Source organism: Mus musculus, chromosome 7, assembly GCF_000001635.26.
Source record: "Mus musculus strain C57BL/6J chromosome 7, GRCm38.p6 C57BL/6J".
NCBI lineage: Eukaryota > Metazoa > Chordata > Mammalia > Rodentia > Muridae > Mus > Mus musculus.
Window position 1 is genome coordinate 30,413,729 of NC_000073.6, and position 19,275 is coordinate 30,433,003.

The 19,275-nt window shown below is 50.6% G+C and overlaps 3 protein-coding genes and 1 pseudogene across 8 annotated transcripts; 3 read left to right on the plus strand and 1 right to left on the minus strand.

Annotated features, from left to right (window-relative positions):
* Window positions 1-53: 53 nt before the first annotated feature.
* Window positions 54-3,854, plus strand: Tyrobp (TYRO protein tyrosine kinase binding protein). The gene is made up of 5 exons (NM_011662.3): window positions 54-171; window positions 614-640; window positions 776-922; window positions 1,904-1,947; window positions 3,616-3,854. The coding sequence occupies exons 1-5, from the start codon at window positions 111-113 to the stop codon at window positions 3,679-3,681; spliced, it is 345 nt and encodes a 114-aa protein (NP_035792.1). The 5' UTR covers window positions 54-110; the 3' UTR covers window positions 3,682-3,854.
* A 129-nt stretch (window positions 3,855-3,983) lies between these two features.
* Hcst (hematopoietic cell signal transducer) lies at window positions 3,984-6,126 on the minus strand. Its single transcript, NM_011827.3, has 4 exons — window positions 5,976-6,126; window positions 4,891-4,914; window positions 4,360-4,491; window positions 3,984-4,118 (listed from the first exon to the last, which is right to left on the minus strand). Exons 1-4 carry the CDS (start codon window positions 6,016-6,018, stop codon window positions 4,078-4,080), a joined length of 240 nt encoding a protein of 79 aa, NP_035957.2. The 5' UTR covers window positions 6,019-6,126; the 3' UTR covers window positions 3,984-4,077.
* Window positions 6,127-8,002: 1,876 nt separating this feature from the next.
* On the plus strand, window positions 8,003-15,021 carry Nfkbid (nuclear factor of kappa light polypeptide gene enhancer in B cells inhibitor, delta). 6 transcript variants are annotated; one of them, NM_001360906.1, is made up of 12 exons: window positions 8,003-8,106; window positions 9,675-9,775; window positions 9,907-9,967; window positions 10,512-10,723; window positions 11,494-11,681; window positions 11,774-11,879; window positions 11,981-12,127; window positions 12,242-12,293; window positions 12,388-12,536; window positions 13,340-13,456; window positions 13,698-13,862; window positions 14,406-15,018. In NM_001360906.1, the coding sequence occupies exons 4-12, from the start codon at window positions 10,718-10,720 to the stop codon at window positions 14,457-14,459; spliced, it is 984 nt and encodes a 327-aa protein (NP_001347835.1). In that variant the 5' UTR covers window positions 8,003-8,106; window positions 9,675-9,775; window positions 9,907-9,967; window positions 10,512-10,717; the 3' UTR covers window positions 14,460-15,018. The 6 variants fall into 6 exon arrangements, with proteins under 6 accessions (NP_001347835.1, XP_030098428.1, XP_030098430.1 ...); XM_030242570.1 differs by lacking the exon at window positions 8,003-8,106 and adding an exon at window positions 8,612-8,786 and having other exon boundaries at window positions 14,406-15,021; NM_001360907.1 differs by lacking the exon at window positions 8,003-8,106 and adding an exon at window positions 8,678-8,767.
* A 1,963-nt stretch (window positions 15,022-16,984) lies between these two features.
* On the plus strand, window positions 16,985-19,119 carry Gm30646 (annotated as a pseudogene).
* The last annotated feature ends 156 nt before the right edge of the window (window positions 19,120-19,275 follow it).

The window sequence follows — 19,275 nt, forward strand, 5'->3', positions numbered from 1 at the left end:
CCTCCTCCTGCTGCCACCACCCACCTCACACTTCCTCCTTCACTTGGTTGGACGTCACACCAGGTCCCACCAGCCCCTGGACTGTGGTGTCCAGTGCATATCTGGCCACCATGGGGGCTCTGGAGCCCTCCTGGTGCCTTCTGTTCCTTCCTGTCCTCCTGACTGTGGGAGGTGAGTCGGGGGGCTTCTGTGGATGCCTCCTGTGTCCTCAGCTCATGTTGGGGCCAGGACTAGGCAGAGAGCAGGAAGGGACAGCACAGACAAAGGGGAAGGCTGGGCAGAAGAAGGTTCCTCTAGAGCCTGTGGGTTTCACCCTGAGCTAGAGGCCCTGAGATTTGGAACCTGGTAGTATCAGTAGGGGGGACATTGAAGCTCACAGATATACCTACCACATGTTGGTCAGTACCGGCCGCTGGGTGCTGTGAGACCAGCTCTTTCCAACCTTCTTCACCTTCTACATCCACTGTCTGTGCCTCAATTTACATCTTTCTTTTGAATATAGAATCACATATAGCCCAGGCTAGCTTCAAATTTGCTACGTAATTGAGGATAACCTCAACCTTTCTATTCTCTGTCTCCACCTCTCTCAGTTTACCTGTTCTTTTCTCCTTAGGATTAAGTCCCGTACAGGCCCAGAGTGGTAAGCCATAATACCCCCGATCTTTCTCTCTTCCTCTCAAAGACCTCCTCAGGCCACCCCTTCTCCTTCTAGCCCTCTTTGTGCTAACACCAAGCCCTGATTGTTAACCTGTGTCCCCCTCTTCATCCTCCTGAGACACTTTCCCAAGATGCGACTGTTCTTCCGTGAGCCCTGGTGTACTGGCTGGGATTGTTCTGGGTGACTTGGTGTTGACTCTGCTGATTGCCCTGGCTGTGTACTCTCTGGGCCGCCTGGTCTCCCGAGGTCAAGGGACAGCGGAAGGTGAGTGGGGCTGGAGGGGGCTGGTCTGGAACACTTTGGGACCTGGTGGGCAGTGGATACAGTGGAAGCGTCAAGGTCACAAATATCAAAAGGATGGGAGGGCTGGCTTGTTGTTATTGTTTGTTTTTGTTTCTTCCCTTAATGCTAAGGATCCAAATGGGGCCTCCCATTTGAACTGCAAATGCTTTTACCAACTGAGTTACACCTTCAGGCCAGAAGGGCTGGGGGTGGGGGACTCTGGCTTTTTTCTCCCTCTTATTTATTTTTTTATAATTTTTTTCCTCTCTCTCTGTGTGTGTGTGTGTGTGTGTGTGTGTGTGTGTGTGTGTGTGTGTGTGTGTGTGCATTTGAGTGTAGTGTCCACAAAGACCAGAAGATGGCACCAGATGCCCTGGAACTGGAGTTACAAGTGATCCAGCCACTGGTATGGATGCTGGGAATTGAACTTGGGTCCCATGCAAGAGCAGTGCCTACTCTTAACCACTGAACCATCTTTCCAGTTGCTTGGAGGGGCTGATTTTAAAACCAAAAATAGTCCCAGTCTGGGGCTGGAGAGATAGTTTGGCGGTTAAGAGCACTGACTGCTCTTCTGAAGGTCCTGAGTTCAAATCCCAGCAACCACATGGTGGCTCACAACCATCCGTAATGAGATCTGGTGCCCTCTTCTAGGTGTCTGAAGACAGCTACAGTGTACTCACATATAATAAATAAATATATATATTTTAAAAGTATAGAATAGAGTTTATTCTGGGCATGGGGAGGGGAGTTAAGAGGGTAGCAGAGGCAGAGAAAGGCAGAGAGAAGGAGAGAGTAGAGAAATGTGGGTGGGCCAAGGCCACATGGAGAGAGGGAGGAAGGGAACTGGGAGTAAGTAGGCAAGAGGCAAGAGAGTAAGAAGGTAAATAAATCTTTAAAAAAAATTGTCCCAGTCCCCAGCTTAGTCCTTCTTCACACCATATGTCACTCTCTATCCCTCTCTAGGGACCCGGAAACAACACATTGCTGAGACTGAGTCGCCTTATCAGGTAAGAACGCCAAATTCTTCTCCACCCTTGCTCCTGCCCCGTCCTGGCTATCCCCCTCCCCAGTACAGACACACAGACAAACACACACACACAAATACACAGAGACATATATAAACACACTCACATAAATAAACACACACACATACCTACACACACACACACACATACCTACACACACACACACACACACACACACACACACACACACTACCCTTCCCAGAACCTTAAGGTCCCTTCCTCAGGAGCTCCCCCAATCCTGAAGGCAAAGGACTAACTGTCAAACATATTCGGTGGTCAACCATGACCTTTAAGCTCAGCTTCTAATGAGTCTCTTGTCAAGATTCTATTCCTCTGTCTCTCTCTCTCTCTCTCTCTCTCTCTCTCTCTCTCTCTCTCTCTCTCTCTGCGTGTGTGTGTGTGTGTGTGTGTGTGTGTGTGTGTGTGTGTGTGTGTGTGTAGGCAGGTTATAAGAGGACATCAAATCCTATCTTTACCTTATTTTTAAAATGGCACTGATTTTGCTCTGTATTTACATGTGTGTGTGGAGCAGGTGTGCATATGCACTGGCAGCCATGTGGGGGTCAGAAGACAACCCGTGGGGGCTGGTTCTCTCCTTCCACCTTGTGGATCTCTGAACTCTAAATTCTAGTTGTCAAGCTTGGCAGCAAGTGCTTTACCCACTGAACCATCTCACCAGCCCCAAGCCTCCTTCCTAACCTTTGGGCTCTGGGTGAGGCTATGTCTCTAGGGAAACACACACCCAGGCTGGTCTCTGGTACATGCTCTCAGAGACTCTGCCCCTGGGAGGCACAGACCCCTGCTCTGTGACCCAATTTCTGGAAGTCTACCTCCCTCCCTGTAGCCAGTTTTGCCCATTCGACTGACTCCTTGCTGGAGGAACTTTTTCTCTGAAAAGTGTTAGAATCTCTTGATTCTTGTTTTGAGTTTGGTGTGGGGAAGTAGTGGCGTGTGTCTTTAATCCCAGCGCTCTGGTGGCAGAGGTAGGCAGATCTCTGTGAATTTGAGGCTGGCCTGGTCTACAGTGTGAGTTCCTGGACAGGCAGGGCTACCCAAAGAAACCCTGTCTACAAGCAAACAAACAAACAAAAACAAAACAAAACAAAAAAGAATCTCAATATTGGCCATCTGATGTCCAGAAGACCCCGGGCTGTCTAGTTTCTGAGAGCCAGGAAACTTTAGGGCAAATGTCAGCCTGATTTTTTTATCCTTCGGTATCTTGGTTGAGGCCTACATGGATCAACACAGCACTCCAATTGGAGAAGCTTATTTGAAGCAACTTAACAAAATCATTTGGGGTGACATTATGAAGAGATTGAAGTGAACCAATATAATGGTGGGACAGGAAAGAAACTGAAGATGGGGAAACTAAAACATTGCCAAGACTCAAAGGGTGAGCAGGTTGAAGATCTGTGGGCTTGGTGCTCCAGGCATCGGGGTGGGGGGCTGCACATGTAAGGACCCTGGGGTTGGTGCCTAATGTGCAGGCAGAAAGGCCAGGAGAATGCTGAGTGCATTTGAATAAAATCTTGACCTTTTCATGATTTTAAGTTTGAAAAACCTGCCAGAGACCTTGAAGGTCATTAGGAGGCTAGATTTGTTTTTATTTGCTGGGCCCCCTCCAATGATGGCCTTTTTTTTTTTTTTAAGGAGCTTCAGGGTCAGAGACCAGAAGTATACAGTGACCTCAACACACAGAGGCAATATTACAGATGAGCCCACTCTATGCCCATCAGCGGCCTGATGCCCGGATCCGGTCATTCCAGATGCCTACTCAACAAGCCCTCTCTGGGATCAGGACTCCCGTTGGAATACAGATCCACAGGGTACCTCCCTGAGATATCTGACATTGTACCATTTCTGTCCCCAAATAAAAGACAGAGCAAAAACAACGACTGAGTTATTCTAGACTGGGCTGACGAATTGGGTAACAGTGGGGCCCCAAGAGCGGTCTTAAATCAGGAAACCACTATGCTATCTTGGAGGAAGTCAAATTTTGGAAAGAATAAAACTAGAAGTATTTGAATCGCTTTATTCCTGTCCTGAAGAAGTGCGTTCCCACGCACCCCAAACCCACAGGATCCAGGATGAGCGGGTCAGAAGGTGCCGTGGTCAGCCTCTGCCAGGCATGTTGATGTAGACTCTACCATCTTCTGGTGGGTGGAGTAGAGAGAGCATGAAGCCTGACCACCCACAACTCTTCCCACATCGCCACCTTCTTGGGAGACCCCCTGCCTCAGCAGGGGCTTCCTCAGGGGTTCCCCAGACACCTCCACCAGGGTTTCCCAAACACCTCCTCCAGGGCTTCCCCGGGACCGCCTTCGTGGGACCCCCTTCTTCCCTAGGGACTGCTAGGGGACCTACACTTCAGGCCCCGCCCTAGTGTTGGCTCACCTTGGGCAGGCCTGCCGTGTGGGCGCATACATACAAACACCACCCCTACAATTAGGAGTGACATGACCGCATCTGCAGCCACTAGGCCTGCCAGGAGTGGCAGAGACAGAGTCCCACATCCGGAGCAGGAACCTGAGGGGATTAGAGCCCAGACAAACAGGCAGCTGAAACTTCTGACTCTCAAAAGTTTTGATTCGTTCACAGGGAGCCCCCTTCTCATCCCCCGCCTCCCTAAAGACCCCGAGACAGAGGGTGGGGGCGTGGGGTCGGGAGCGGAGCAGTAGGGTCAGGTAGGGGGCGCATCAGCTCCCAGATTCTTTGGGATTCTTTGTGCCCTGGGCACACTGGAGAATCTGTTACAGAGAATCTCGAGGTTCTCATCACTTCAGCTGGGTGGTGAAGAGTCAAGATGGGACCTGGGAAGGGCTCTGAGATTAGGATCGTCACAAGCCAGGGGCGTGCTGTGGGACAGACTTAAGGGTTGCAGGCGCTGCTGAAGTTACAAGGGCTAAGGCTTCTTTCATTCCTCACCTGCCGATGTCTGACTTGCAGCCACTGTGGAAAAACCCAAGAAGGTGGATGGAGGTTGGAAGTACAGGGGAGCAAACCCCAACACCCAGGCTTAGGGCAGGTGGGATGCTTGAGTGTAGTGTGAATTTTGGCTTCTTAAAAAAAAAAAAAGCGAAAAACAGTTGTGTGAACATGCTTTGTTTTAATCTCAGGTCTGGGATATGGGGATGCTTAAGATTGTCCACGGTAGCTATGATTTGTCTCGTGCTCTGGCAGGGGCGTGATTCTGCCAGCTGAAGCTAATTAACTTCTGGAATTCTGGGGACTCTTGAGAGGCTGGGAAAATGCCAGAGCCCTGGAGGCTGTGGCTCCTCCCCCTGCTGTTGCTGCATTGGCTGTTTGCTGGATGGCTGGTGGTTAAATGCTTTTTGGCTACTTTACTGGGGTCTAGCACCCTTCTCCATCCCAGTCCCTTCCAACCCCCCTAACACCAGGTAAGCAAGAAAGAAGATTAGAGGGGGAAGGGGTTGTAGACCACTTTAGACAACTTCCTGCTGGTTAGGGGTGTCAAGTTCTAGGGACAAGCTCTTAGGATGTCTCTAACCAGCAATCCAGCAAAAGGGGCAACAATCGGAGCACTAGCCACTGTTGCGGCCTCTAGGGCTCTGGCCTCTTTATACCGCTCAAGAGTCCCCAGAATTCCAAAAGTAAACTATCTTCAGCTGGCAGGATCACACCCCTGCCAGAGCATGAGACAAATCATAGTCACCTGCCACGGGCAATCTTAAGCAGCCCCATATCCCAGACCTGGGATTAAAACAAAAGTGTTCACATAGCGTAACTACATTTTTAGAGAAACCAAAAATTCTCACTGTTCTTAAGACCTAACTAAACTCCACAGTGGAGAGGTAAACTGGAAGGAGAGCTCCCCCCCCCCACCCCCTCCACAGCCACCAGAAAAGGGAAATAGAAGTGACTCAGCAGGGCTTCAGAATCCCATGCCCAACCCCCAAGGACTCAGGGGCACAGGGAGACCGACTTCCTCTCTGTGCCTCTGACAGCAGATGGCAGCCTTTCTGTCCCCTCAACCCCAGCACTGGCTTCACCTGGGAGCAGAAGCAGGAACAGGAGGTAGCCTGGGGGGTCCATGCTGGGCTGGGACCTGAAGGGATCTGGCCAAAACTGTGGTCCAGGGAAGTCCTCAGAACAGTAGAGGAGAAGAGAGGCAGCTAGGACGGATGTCACCCCGATGGTGACAATGCTACCTACTTCCTGTGTGGGTGCATGTGTGTCAAGACTTCCTTTGGAGAACAAATATGGGGGAGTCAGAGCCCAGAGAAGCTTCCGTGATCATCTCGGTGGAGTGGCAAGAGGACCATGGTGTGGGCACCAGGGAGATTATGGAAATAAGCTGGAGGTAGAGCCAACAACACTTGGGGAGGAGGGGGGGTGTGTTTGAGAAAGGGGATCATGGTGACTGTCGTTCCCAGCCTGAGCGAGATTAGAAGAGTGGAGAGTGGGTTGAAAGATAGTGAGGAAGCACTGGTTAAGGAGGGAGAGAAGGGCTGCCTGTGTTTGGGCACACTGAGTTGAAAATACCTAACAGATCTTTCTGGAAATGTGAATGCCCACAGGTAGGGTTCAGAGTCTAGGGACAAGACTGGTCCTGACACGTAAATCTGAGAGGGTTGATGGTTGGAGGACACGTGTAAAGCCATAGACTGGGTGAGATTGTTAAAGAGATACACACACATGCACACTGCCAGAGAGTGCAAGGGAAGCTGAGGGCAGGGCAGAAGCAAGGGAGGGGAGACCCAACCCCCGGCAGTGTTGTAAGAGAGAAGGAGAGATTTGGTCATCACAGTTCAATGCCAAGGAAGGTCACCAAGTGGGAACTGAGAATTGTTGGTTGCCTGGTGGACTGGGAATTCCTGTTTGGCTCACACCTCTCTATCTCCAGTGCCCAGCAAAGTGTCTCCTTTATGTTAGCAGAGTTCTTTAAATGGTGAATAAGTAAGCCAGGCATGATTGCCCAAGCCTGTATGTCCAGCACTAGGGAGACAAGTGAGGAAAAAAATAAATGGCTGTGAGTTCAAGGCTAGCCTGGCTGTTTTAGCAGGTGCATGGCCAGGCCAGCTACTTGGATGTAGGAAGCCCCTGTCTCAAAAACAAAGTGTTGGTAGGGAGAAGGTTTGGGATAAAGGTACTTGACTTGTATTAGGGCCCCATAACTGTCACAAAAAGGCCGGTATCTACAGTAGGCTTCAGAGCACGTGGTCTTCCACCTCCAGGGGAGTTCACACACTTTTTTTTAAAAGGCAAATATTGGAACCAGACAGAGTGGCACACGCCCTTAATCCCAGCACTTTGGAGACAGAAGCTGGCATATTTCTGTGGATTCTAAGGCCAGCCTGGTCTACATGGTGAGTTTCAGGACAGCTAGAGCTACATAGTTTGACTCTGTCTCTGGGGGTAGGGTGGAGTTGGGGCTGAAAAACAAACAAAAGAGCCAATATTGGTAGTTGATATGGCTCCAATATCTATAACCCAACATTTGGGAAATGGAAGCAAGAGAATCAGGAGGGGTTCAAGGTTATCCTCAGTTACCTAGAGTGCTAGGCCAACCTGGGCTACATGAATCTGCCCTTCCCCTTACTCTCTCCTCTCTCTCTCTCTCTCAAATCAAAACTGAAACCAAACGGGGAGAAAAAAAGCATTATAAATGAAAGTTAACTCTAAAGAAGGGAACGGCCACGTGGAAAAGAGAGATGTAAGGCACCTATATGGCCCTTGCCTAGAGACTTCTCCAAGAGGCCATGGGGTCTACACTCACGGTCCTCTTCTCCTCGAGGACTAACAGTAATGCAGAGCCAAGTCAAGGCCTCCAGTATCCCCTTGGCCAGAGACTCAGAATTCCAGGTCCCCATGTGCCCCTCTAGGAAAAAGCAGGACCCTTAAGCACCTACTTCCAGGAAGACCAAGTAATGACACTCTTCAAGGTCAGCCCCTCCCATTCAGAGTCTAAGTTAGCTCTGCGGCTTCACCCGGGACTCCGGGGACTGTGGGCGGGGCTCCGCCTTGAACCGGGCGTGGCCAAAAGACGAATTTAAAAACTCGCGGGGGACCTGGCTTTAGATCGGGGACCCGGCGGCGGCTCCGCGGGGCAGGTAGCGAGGCTGGCGCAACGCCGAGGCCGCGGCCCTGGGGGCCCACAGTCTGCATCCAAGAATCCTCGAGGTAAGAGCTGGGGGTAAAGCGAGGAACGCGCCTTTCTGGATGCTTTGAAGGTTGGCTGGAGCGTAAAGCTGGGCCCTGAGAATTGATTCTGGACGTTGAAGAGGAGAGGCTGGGATCCTGGACTTCTGAGTCCTTGGGAGTGTTGGACATCCTTGGGAGTTGGGGTGCAAGGACTGAGAGGCCTGATACCGGGGGTTCTCTAAGAGGACGAAGTGACCCGGACTCCTTCACCCAAGGAGGGGCTGCATTGCATCCTTGAAATTGCGGTTATGGACGCAGGTTTGGGCCTCGAAGGTCGGGCGCTGGACCTCAGGAGTCCACTCTGGTAGAGAGCAGCCCCGCCCTGGGACTTCCCAGAGCACCACTGGTGCAGGGTGCCCGGGCCGAACAGGAATTCCCCGTGCGCGGGGATTCCACGGGCGCCGCGCTTCGCTGCGTGCCCCGCCTCCGAGCCAGACACCTGCGGCGCGCGCGTGCGGAGCGGAACTGGGAGGTGGAAGATTCCCTTGCGTTAGCGCCGTGACGTCAGCGCGCGGCGTCTCGTCTCGAGGGTTTCCGAGTCAGTCCTCGGCTGACTTTAACCCTTCTCGCGCTGGAGTCTGAGCTGGGAAGTCTGGGCTGGGGATTTGCTCTTCTTGGGTCGAGGGAACCGGATTTTCAGGTCTCAGAGGAGACTGAGGGTCTGTACTCTTGGGTTCTGGGTGAATGGATTGTGCCAATGGGATACAGGGGCATCTCCGGGATGGTTGGTCCCTGCTATTCCCAAGTTTGCCGAGGTGGGGGCGGGAGCTTTGCGACTCCAGATCCCTGGATCATTGAGGAACTACACCGCTACTGATTTGGTGGATCCTGGCAGAGAGGCTAGAGCAAGAGTGGTGATCCCAAGACTTGGAGAGGAGCAACTCACCCTTTCCTGTGCTGAGGACTCTGGGCTTACGTTCTACCATCCACCCAGCCTTGCGCCCAGCCCCACATGTCAGATTCTAGAACAGAGAAACATTTTGTTGTTGTTTTGAGACAGAGGTCTCAGGTAGTCCAGGTTGGCCTCTCACTTCGTTTATAGATGAGTCTGGCCTTAACACCTGACCCTCTGCCACCACCTCGCTGGGATTGCAGGGGTGTGCCTCTACTCCTAGTTAAAACAGAGATATTGGGAACCTGGAAATGCCTTTTCGGGAAGTTGAGATTAGCAAACCCCAGTCCTCCACTCCTAGTGTTAGGACCTGGTCGCCTAGGTTGGGATTTTTAACGGATGTGGTGGTGCTTCCGAGGAGCCCGGTGTCTCCGGAGAAGATAGATGCTTCAGAGAAGTGCTAGCCTCCCCACTTCCTCAGTTTCCACTACGGTGGTGGAAAGTTGGTGCGGAGGAAAAGCGTGGAGGAAAAGGAAGGAAATGGCGGAGGCGGGGCCCTGCACTCAACATCTTCTGTTGGCTTTGTAGTTCTCCAGCTCGCTCGAAGGAAAGGAGGGCGCCCACATGCACTCCCAGCCACCCACCGCTGCCACCGAGGCTGCATTCGGGTGACTTAAACATTCCTGATGACTTCCTTCTGTCTTCCCACACACAGTGAGTCGGCCTGAGCGTAGTCACTGCCCAACACAGACGGTAAAGAAGCTTCTGGAAGAACAGAGGCGCCGACAGCAGCAGCCAGAGGCTGCTGGGGTGCCGGTGAGTCTCTGGAAGTCGCCATGTGCGCTGGGGGAGATGGGAGTTGTAGTCCTGACTCTGAGGCTCTGCAGGTGGGGGACAGACCTGGAAGAATCTTCCAGATTCATAAATTCATTTCCTTTACATTGCAGGGACACTTCTCCCCTCCTCTGGTCCAGCCACTGACTCCATCTGTGAATGAGGCAGAGCCAGGTAAGAATAAAGTTAGCTCCTAGCCCAGCTTCTCTTAGACTCAGGCATCCCAGCTCTTAGACCTTTGGGGACCGAGGAGTCAGGCAGCTCTCATTATTCTTGAGCCATATGGGAAATTTTGATGACCAGCCTGCCATCGTTGCACATGTCTATATTCCCAGTACTCCGGAGTTGAGGGGGGGCGGATTGCCATTGGGTTTGAGGTCATGTGGTTTTTTTTTTTTACTAGCAAGTTCCAGGCCACCTAGAGCTATCTAAGACACCTTGTCTTATAACCAAAACCCCTGGAATTTGACGTTGGTTTTCAGTAGCCCAGTAGTCCATGAATAGTGTCCTTCAAGCATCCAGGGTTTAAGACTCCAGGACTTCAGATCCCAGTTGCTTGAGATCCAGTAGGCCTGGCATCGCAGCTTGCTGATGCCCCAGGACTGGAGGACCCAGCTCCTCAGTGTCTCAGGACCTCTGGAGACTCCAGGTTTACCTTCCCTGGCCATGTCTCCAGGCTGTAATAACAGGCTGGTTCTGACCACCCTCTCTGTTTCAGGCCATACTCATTTCCCTGCCTTCCAAGAGACTGTGGATTCCGGACCTGGCAACCTGGCTCCCCCTTCAGGCTTTGCAGACTGGGACCCTAGCATCCATGCTACCTATACAGAGGGCTCTTTCCCATTCTCTGCTTCTGAAGGCTTCCTGACTCCTGATTTCTACCCTCCGTCAGACCCAGGCCGGTCAGGCCCATTTCCCCTGGTGATGGAGGTAAACTATAGGGTGGGGACAGATGCTTAAGGGCCCCTAAAAACTTCTCAGTGGTGCTGAGCCTAGTGGCGCAGGCTTGTCATCCCAGCTACTCCGGAGGCAGAGGTAGAAGGATCAAGACCTACCTGGGCTACAGAATGAGTTCTAGATTGCCCTAGCCACAATAATAGGACCTTTTTTTTTTTTTTCCTAAATAAAGGGAAAAAATAAGTGGAAAACAGAAAGACTATTGGGAGTTTTGCTCTGTGGTCCAGCTCTTTCCTCACATGTGTGAGGCCATGGGGTTCAGTCTCCATGAGGTAGGGATGGAGAGTAGAGAATCTCAGTATTCTGAGATGTCAGGGACTGGTTTAAGATCCCATCCTGGGCCAAGTGCACTGGCTTATGCCTGTAATATCAGCACTGGGAGGCGGAGACAAGAGCATCATTATTTGAAGCCAGTTAGTTATGAGTTGAAACTAACCTAGGTAGTGTAGCAAAGCAGAAACTAAAACAAGCTGGGCATAGTAGTGCATGCCCAGCAGTCAGACTTCTGGGGCAGAAATGCTTCAAGTTCAGGCCTAGCCTGGACTTCACAGTGAGATCCTCTTTCAAAAGACAAAGAGAAAAAAAAAATCCTTTCCCCCTTGTGGCCAAAACTGAAGTCCTGGGGTTTAAAATCATTTGGCACACATGAGGTCCCGGTCTCACCCATTTGACCATGGGCTGTGTGTTCTGTGTGATGAGAATTCTCAGTTGACTGACTTGCCCCACCCACTTTATCCCCCCAGGACTCTCTGGATACCCGGCTGTATCCTGAGCCTTCCCTGTCACAGGTAGGGTCCTGGAGAGTCTCTAGTCTCCCCTCAGGATCCCCACAGTTGCCTTCACCCACCGGACCGTCCCTGGAGACAGCCCGAGCTCACATATTGGCTCTGGGGCCCCAACAACTGCTGGCCCAGGATGAGGAAGGAGACACGTGAGTATAGGGGGAAAGGGTGATGTGGACCCCTGGCTTGCCTGCAGGTGAGGGCTGTTCTCATTGCTGCTCCACCCCCCGCCCCTCCCCAGGCTCCTGCACCTGTTTGCTGCCCGGGGGCTGCGCTGGGCAGCATATGCTGCGGCCGAGGTGTTACAGATGTACCGACAGCTGGATATTCGTGAACATAAAGGCAAGGTAAGGGCCACGTGTCAGGACTTCTGCGGCCGGGGAAGAGGGCTCCTGATGTCAGAGGGGAGGGCTCTGGGAGTCCAGGCTGACTTTTTTGTGACTTACAGACGCCGCTCCTGGTGGCAGCTGCTGCCAACCAGCCACTGATTGTGGAAGACCTGCTGAGCCTGGGAGCAGAGCCTAACGCCACTGACCACCAGGGCCGTTCCGTCTTGCACGTGGCTGCCACCTATGGACTCCCGGGAGTCCTTTCGGTATGTCCAGCTGGCAGACCCAGGGTGTCTGGGATGGGCCGGTTATCCAGATCCTGGTTTCCAGGACCATGCTTAGGCAGATCCTTCCACACCCCCTCTTCCTTCTCCTCCCAGGCTGTGTTTAAGTCCGGCATTCAAGTGGATCTGGAAGCCAGAGACTTCGAAGGTGAGCTGGTCATGGCCAGGGCTGATGTGGCATGCAGGCTAGGTGGACAGGGTGGACGCTCAGGTGCAAGTCCCTCGCTATGTGCATTCCACAGGCCTTACCCCCCTGCACACAGCCGTCCTGGCCCTCAACGCTGCTATGCTCCCAGCTAGTGTGTGTCCAAGGATGCAGAATTCCCAAGCCCGAGACAGACTGACTTGTGTGCAGATGTTACTGCAAATGGGTGCCAGTCATACAAGCCAGGTAAGCTTGGGGGACAAGCTGGGGGGGGGGAAGACCAGCAAACCCACAGGGAAGTGTGTGCAGAGGGCCACCTGGATGTCCAGGGGCACTAAATGCTGACCTTACATCCTCTTTTGGCACACAGATGTATGTGTCCATAAAGAACTCATACATGAATTTTTAAAGTTTCTTTTTAATTTTAAAATTAAAACAAATTTAAATTAAAAATTTGTTGTAAAAATTAAAAGAAAAAATATTTCCCTCTAAAACAGCAGTTCTCGACCCGTGGGTCATGACCCCTTTGGGGAATCACATGTTAGATATCCTGCATATCAGATATTTACATTATAGTTTATAACAGTAGCAAAATTATAATTATGAAGTAGTATTGAAATCATTTTATGCTTGGGGGTCACTACAACGTGAGGAACTGTATTAAAGGGTCCCAGCATTAGGAAGGTTGAGAGCCACTGCTCTAAAATACAGTTGTTCTGTATATAGACTTGTCTGCTGATTAACACTACCCAGCTCCCGTACTTATGATTCAGTCCCATCCATATGAGACAGGGTGCATTTTAGTGTGTACAGTAGGGTGCCAGGTGACCAGGGTAACCTCCAGCCCAGACAGTTCCTTCGAGACACTTGATCTGGAGAATTGTCACATTGAATGTGCAGTTCTATGACACACATGTTACAAATGGCCTCCCTTAGCCATGTTCTTCTTACATAGCACACGACACATACATCCGTGTAAGGCACCCCTGGTGGCTGCCAGGAGCGGTGTGGATGGACGACTGGCCTGACCTCTGTTCTTCTTCTCCTAGGAGATCAAGAGCAACAAGACCATTCTGCACTTGGCTGTACAGGCTGCCAACCCCACGCTGGTTCAGCTGCTCCTGGGACTGCCAAGGGGGGACCTGCGGGCCTTTGTTAATATGAAGGTAGGACAGGTGGCGATGTGCCGGTGGTTTGAGATAGAATAACAAGATGGCTGTTAGCACCCTATGAGCTGTGGATGTCGGAGAAGGAAATACCCAGGCTGTGAAGGGAGTGTGTACCACATAGTGGGGTGGATGGAGGTGGTTGAAGCGGGTGTATGAGATACAGATGAGGCACGATCTGGGTTCAAAGACCCAGAGACGTGGGTCTGGGACCCCATTGGTCCTCCCTTTGTGGTTACAGGCCCATGGCAACACTGCCCTCCACATGGCAGCCGCCCTGCCCCCTGGGCCGCCCCAAGAGGCCATTGTGCGGCACCTGTTGGCAGCCGGAGCAGACCCGACACTGCGCAACCTGGAGAACGAACAGCCTGTTCACTTGCTGCGACCCGGGCCGGGCCCTGAGGGGGTGAGCACTGGCCTGACTTCTGAGCTAACCGGGGGGTCCCCCAAACTGCACCCAAGCCTCATTTAGAAAATGACATCTAGTCACAGAAGGTGACTCTTCAAAGAGTGATCTATGAGTACTATGCTAAGTACTACCCTTCTGTCATCCCAGCACTTGGAAGCTAGAAAAAAAAAAAAAAAACCCAGACAATGATCTCTGACTTTAAAGTCTGACCCTTTCCTTCAACATTATGGGTCCTTATGGCTTTCTTTCTTTGTACTCTCAACCCTGACTCTTGGGTCCCCCAGAGGGGCCTCTAATTCCTTTCTGTAACACTGGATCCTGATCTTAAATGTGATCTCTGACCCTTGCCTCTGCCCTTTGACTCCCAACCATACTGCCCCCAACCAGCAAAACCTTCCTGGCTCTCTACCAGAGTCTGAACAAAGTTTAGTTTCTCCCTTGTCAACTCCACCCGGGGCACCCCTCAACCTCCACATGTAACTCCAGCCTCCTCCCCTCCCCCAGCCCCCCCTTATCTCATTCCACCTCATTTGCCCCCAGCTCCGGCAGCTGTTGAAGAGGAGCCGCACGGCACCCCCAGGCTTGTCCTCTTAGGACCGAAACCCAGAACCTGGACTGATTTTCCAGTCCCCACCGTCCCGTGGGACAGTCAGCGTATGCTCATGTCGCAGATTCATGATAATATATGTGTAATATCCTGCCATTAGGGTCTTACATTAAAACTCCAAAGTGGCACGGGGGGGAGGTGAGCAGTCTCCAATATTTGGGGTCTGTGACACCTCCTCCCCCTACAAGGGGCTTTCTAGGTGATTTCTGTGAAATCGAGCCCACTTGATTGTTTCTGTGAAACACTCTAGAGACCTTTAACTTTCTCCTACCTGGATCAGTCATGATCACCCCCCCCAGACTGTCGTACCCTGAATCCCCATTGGAGTTTCCATGGGATTTGAGGCATCTGAGTACCTTTCGGTCAGGATTCCTCCCCAGGACCCACACCCCTGAGATGTTGGAAAGGCCCTCTGAGATTAATGTGTCCTGAGTCCTGGCTACATCATCATTTAGAACCCAATGTCTCTGACGCTAGCATTCCCCGTGATTGTTCCCCTTGGTCTGTGTATCCCTGTAGCTACCAATTAAACTCAATTTGGCCTCAGACTGTGTGGTGTCATTAAAAATGGGGAGTGGGGGAGCATTGGTTCAGTAGAGCGGCTCTGAGGGGCCACAGTAGGATGATAGAAAGGCTAGGAGTCAAAGGTCAAGGTGCCTGTCAGATCTGATGCCTGGGAAAGGCACTTTTCTGTTTAGGAGATGGCCATTCCTTCCTGATACTGTAATTTCAGACAGCCGGTGCCCAATCCCTGCAGAAAACATGAGAAGGCCAGCAGATCGTTGGTGGTACTCACCTTTGATCCCAGCTCTTTGGAGGCAGAGGCAAGCATGTCTCTGAATTTGAGTCCAGTGTGGTCTACATAGTGAGTTCCAGGGCAGCCAGTGTTATTTACATAGTGAGACCCTGTCTCAAAAAACACATTAAAAGATGTGAGAAGACTTCAAAGCCAGGGAGTTTATCAGGCCAGGAATGTGGCTCAGCAGTAGTATCCTTGCTTAGAATTCCCCAGTGAGGGGCTGGGGGCATGGCTCAGTGGTAGAGCATTTGCAGGGAGGGGCTGGGGACTAGGCCCAGTGGAAAAATATTCTGCCCTGTGTTGGCAGACATGGTGGCACATGCCTTTAATCCCAGAATTCAGGAGGCAAAAGCAGGCAGATCTCTGTTTAAGGCCAACCTGGTCTACCTAGCAAGTTCTAGGACAGCCAAAAACAAACAAACAAACAAAGCATGCATACTGAGACCTTTGTCTAAAAACAAAGGAACAAACAAACAAAACCCCTGTGTTCCATCACTAGCCCTGGCCAAAAGCCAAACAAAAAATTGGGTGGTTTCTGGGTGTGGTGGCACACACATTTAGTCCCAGCACTGGGGAGGTAAAGGTAGACAGATCTCTTTGAGTTTGAGGACAGTTTGGTCTTCAAAGTGAGTCCAGGGCAGCCAGGGTTACAAGAAGAAACCCTCTCTTGAAAAAAGCAATTAAAGAACAAAAGGAAGGAGGGAGGGAGGGAGGGAGGGAGGGAGGGAGGGAGGGAGGGAGGGAGGGAGGGAGGGAGGGAATGAAGGAGGAAAGGAAGAAGGGAAGGAACTGGGGGGGAGGGGTTGGTAATGGCATAGTTCTATAATTTCAGTACTCAAGTTTGAATCAAGCCTGAGCTACCGACAAAACACTTACCCTAATTTTTTGTTGTTGTTGTTCTAATTAAAAGGGGAGGGAAAGAGAGGAAAAGAAACCTTTCTGGGGATATTAAGCCCACTTCCTGCTCTAAGCTAACAACAACCCTCAACTAATGGCAGACAGGAGGTGATCCAGAAAGGCAGGTAGGTCTCTACTGCTGTGATGAGACACCATGCTCAAAAGCAAATTAGTGAGGAAAGGCTTACACTTCCAAAGCACTGTCTATCATCTGAGGAAGTCAGGACAGGAACTCAAATAGGGCAGGAACCTGGAGGCGGGAGCTGATGCAAAGGCCATGGTGTTTGGGGCAGGGGTGCTGCTTGCTGGCTTGCTCAGCCTGCTTTCTTGTAGAACCCAGGACCACCCAAGGATGGTCCCATCCACAATGGGCTGGGCCCTTCCCCACCAATCACTAGTTAAGGAAATGCTCTTCAGGTTTCCCTGCAGCCCAAACTTTCCTTAGTCGAGACTCCCTCCTCTCAGTTACTCTAGCTGTGTCAAGTTGGCATAAAAACTCTCCAGCACAGTGAGTAAGGGCCCCAAGGGACAGTATCTTGAGAGGAAATAGCCCTGCTTGTGTAAGGCTTGCTGATACATTCCATCGACTAAAGTCACATGGCCAGGTTGGGTGTGGAGGTACAATCCTATTCTCCCAACTTTTGGGAGGCTGTGGCAGGAGGATCAGAAGTTCAGGAGGTTAGGAAAGGAAACTGGAAGGGGGTCAGGGGGGACAGAGATAGCAGGGCCAAGTGTTGTCTCTCATGGCAGCTGCCTCACACCAGTTTGTGTGGTCCTAGATGTGGTGACACTGTAGCAGATGGCTCATGAATTCATATGAATGTGCTGGACTTCATGTACAACTTACCTGCAATTAGGAATTCCCTGTACAGCCGGTGTGATATAGTTTAGGGAGCTATGCTCCGCCCCCCCCCCCACACACACACACAAAATCATTTTCAGTGTAAAAAGAAGGCTGTTTTAGGGGCATGAAGCATCAGGAGAACAATGGCAAGATATCTTAATGATGGTATCGCTTTAGAATTTAAATTTTAAAAATGTGAGTGAGAGAGTATGGGTGCCCATGGAGGCTGGAAGAGGGCATCTGAACCCCAGGAGCTGGAGTTACAGGTGGCTGTGAGTTGCCTAACATGGGTGTTTAGAACCAAACCGGAAGTCTTGTAGAAGAGCAAAAATTGCTCTTAACTTCTGAGCCATCTCTCCACCTCCTAATTACAGTATTTTAAAACTAATAGACAGGCCCAATGTGGTAGCACATGTCTTTGATTCTAGCACTCAGGAAACAAAGACAAGCAGATCTCTGTGAGTTCAAGGCCAGCCTGGACTACATAGTAAGACTCTGTCTCAGAAATAGCTAAATAGACAGATAGACAGACAGACAGGTGATAAAGACAGGGCTGGTGAAATGGCTCAGCCAGTAAAGGGGCTTGTCGCCAAGTTTGATGACTTTGAGTACCACAAACAGCAAGGAAGGAGAAAGCTGACTTTCTCATGCATACACACAGAGTAAAAAAAAAAAAAAAAAAAAAAAAAAAAAAAAAAGATCAAGCATTGCCATTAGAATGTAAAGTTAATAATTAATTAATTAGTTAGTTAGTTAGTTAGTTAATTAGAGACGGGGTCTTACTATGTAGCCTTGGCTGTCCTAGAACTATCTCTGTAGACCAGGCTGGCCTTGAATGCAAAGATCCACCTACCTCTGCCTCCCAAGTGCTGAGATCAAAACTGTGCACCACCACCCCCGACTTAAAATGTAAAGTTTATTAAATCCTGGATGATCATGAGTTTTCTCCATTCTGGCATTAGGAGAATGTGCATCTACCTGCTCTGAGTGTGATAAATGTACAACCACTGTCAGACGACAGTACAAACCTGGTGCTCTAATGGACTGGGAGGGTGTCCAACACTCACTCATTCACTTCACACTCTGTGTGTGTGTGTGTGTGTGTGTGTGTGTGTGTGTGTGTGTGTGTGTGTGTGTGTGTGATATGTGACCTGTGTTGATGTGGATATAGCAGAGGCTTATAAGCCTCTGCTAGCTTATAAGGCCTTTGGGAGAGTCAGAAATAGGTACTCCTCCCCTCCGCCCCCACCTCTCTCTAGGCCATCTGTCAGAAGATCGTGACTCACCAATGTTAGAGTTTGGTGCATGGCTGCCATCTGCTGGGAAGTTATGTTAGGAAGTGAACTCCAGCAAGCCAAGGAAAAGAAAAAGCCTTGGCCATGCACGCACCTTCCTTCCTTCCTTCCTTCCTTCCTTCCTTCCTTCCTTCCTTCCTTCCTTCCTCCCTCCCTCCCTCCCTCCCTCCTCCCCTCCCTCCTTCCATCCCTCTCTCCCTCCCTCCCTTCCTTCCTCAAATGGAGCAATTTTCTGGCACAGAGAGAGCACCATGAATGTTTGTTTCCAAAACATGGTTTGTTTTTTGTGTGTGTTAAGATAGGGTCTCATGACATCCAGGCTGTTATCAAACTCATTACATAGTAGAGAATGACATTGAACCTAAAGAAAACTTTCTTGGGTTCTGTGTAGCAGCAGCTGCGCCAGTCACGAGGGGCAGGCAGCGGCGGGGTCGACGACTAGTGGGGTGCAGTGCTTTCAGGTGTTCACGATAAATTTATCCCTCAATCCCAAGCCTTTTCTCGATGGACTGAAAAGCCAGTGATGGTGAAACTTAAGTGGGCATGGAGTCCAAGGGCTACCTGGTCTCCATTGATGGCTACATGAGCATGCAGCTAGCAAATACAGCAGACTACATAAGATGGGGCATTGTCTGGACATCTGGGTGAAGTTCTAATAAGGTGTAATAATGTCCTCTATATCAGAGGAGGATGAAGATGGGCAAATGAAAGATAACATCTTGGGTGATTTTATATATTTATATACAATAAAGATTTGGTTTTTTTTTTTTTTCAAAAAAAAAAGAAGAAAAGAAAACTTTCTTTGGGTTTAAAGAGACGGCTCAGCAGTTAAGACCACTGGCTGCTCTTGCAGAGGACCTGGGTTCATGACCCAGCACTCACACGGTGGACCATAGCTTTTATATGACTCCAGTTCCAGGGGATGCAGTGTTTTTTTTTTACCTCTGCTGGCTGGCAGCAGGCACAAA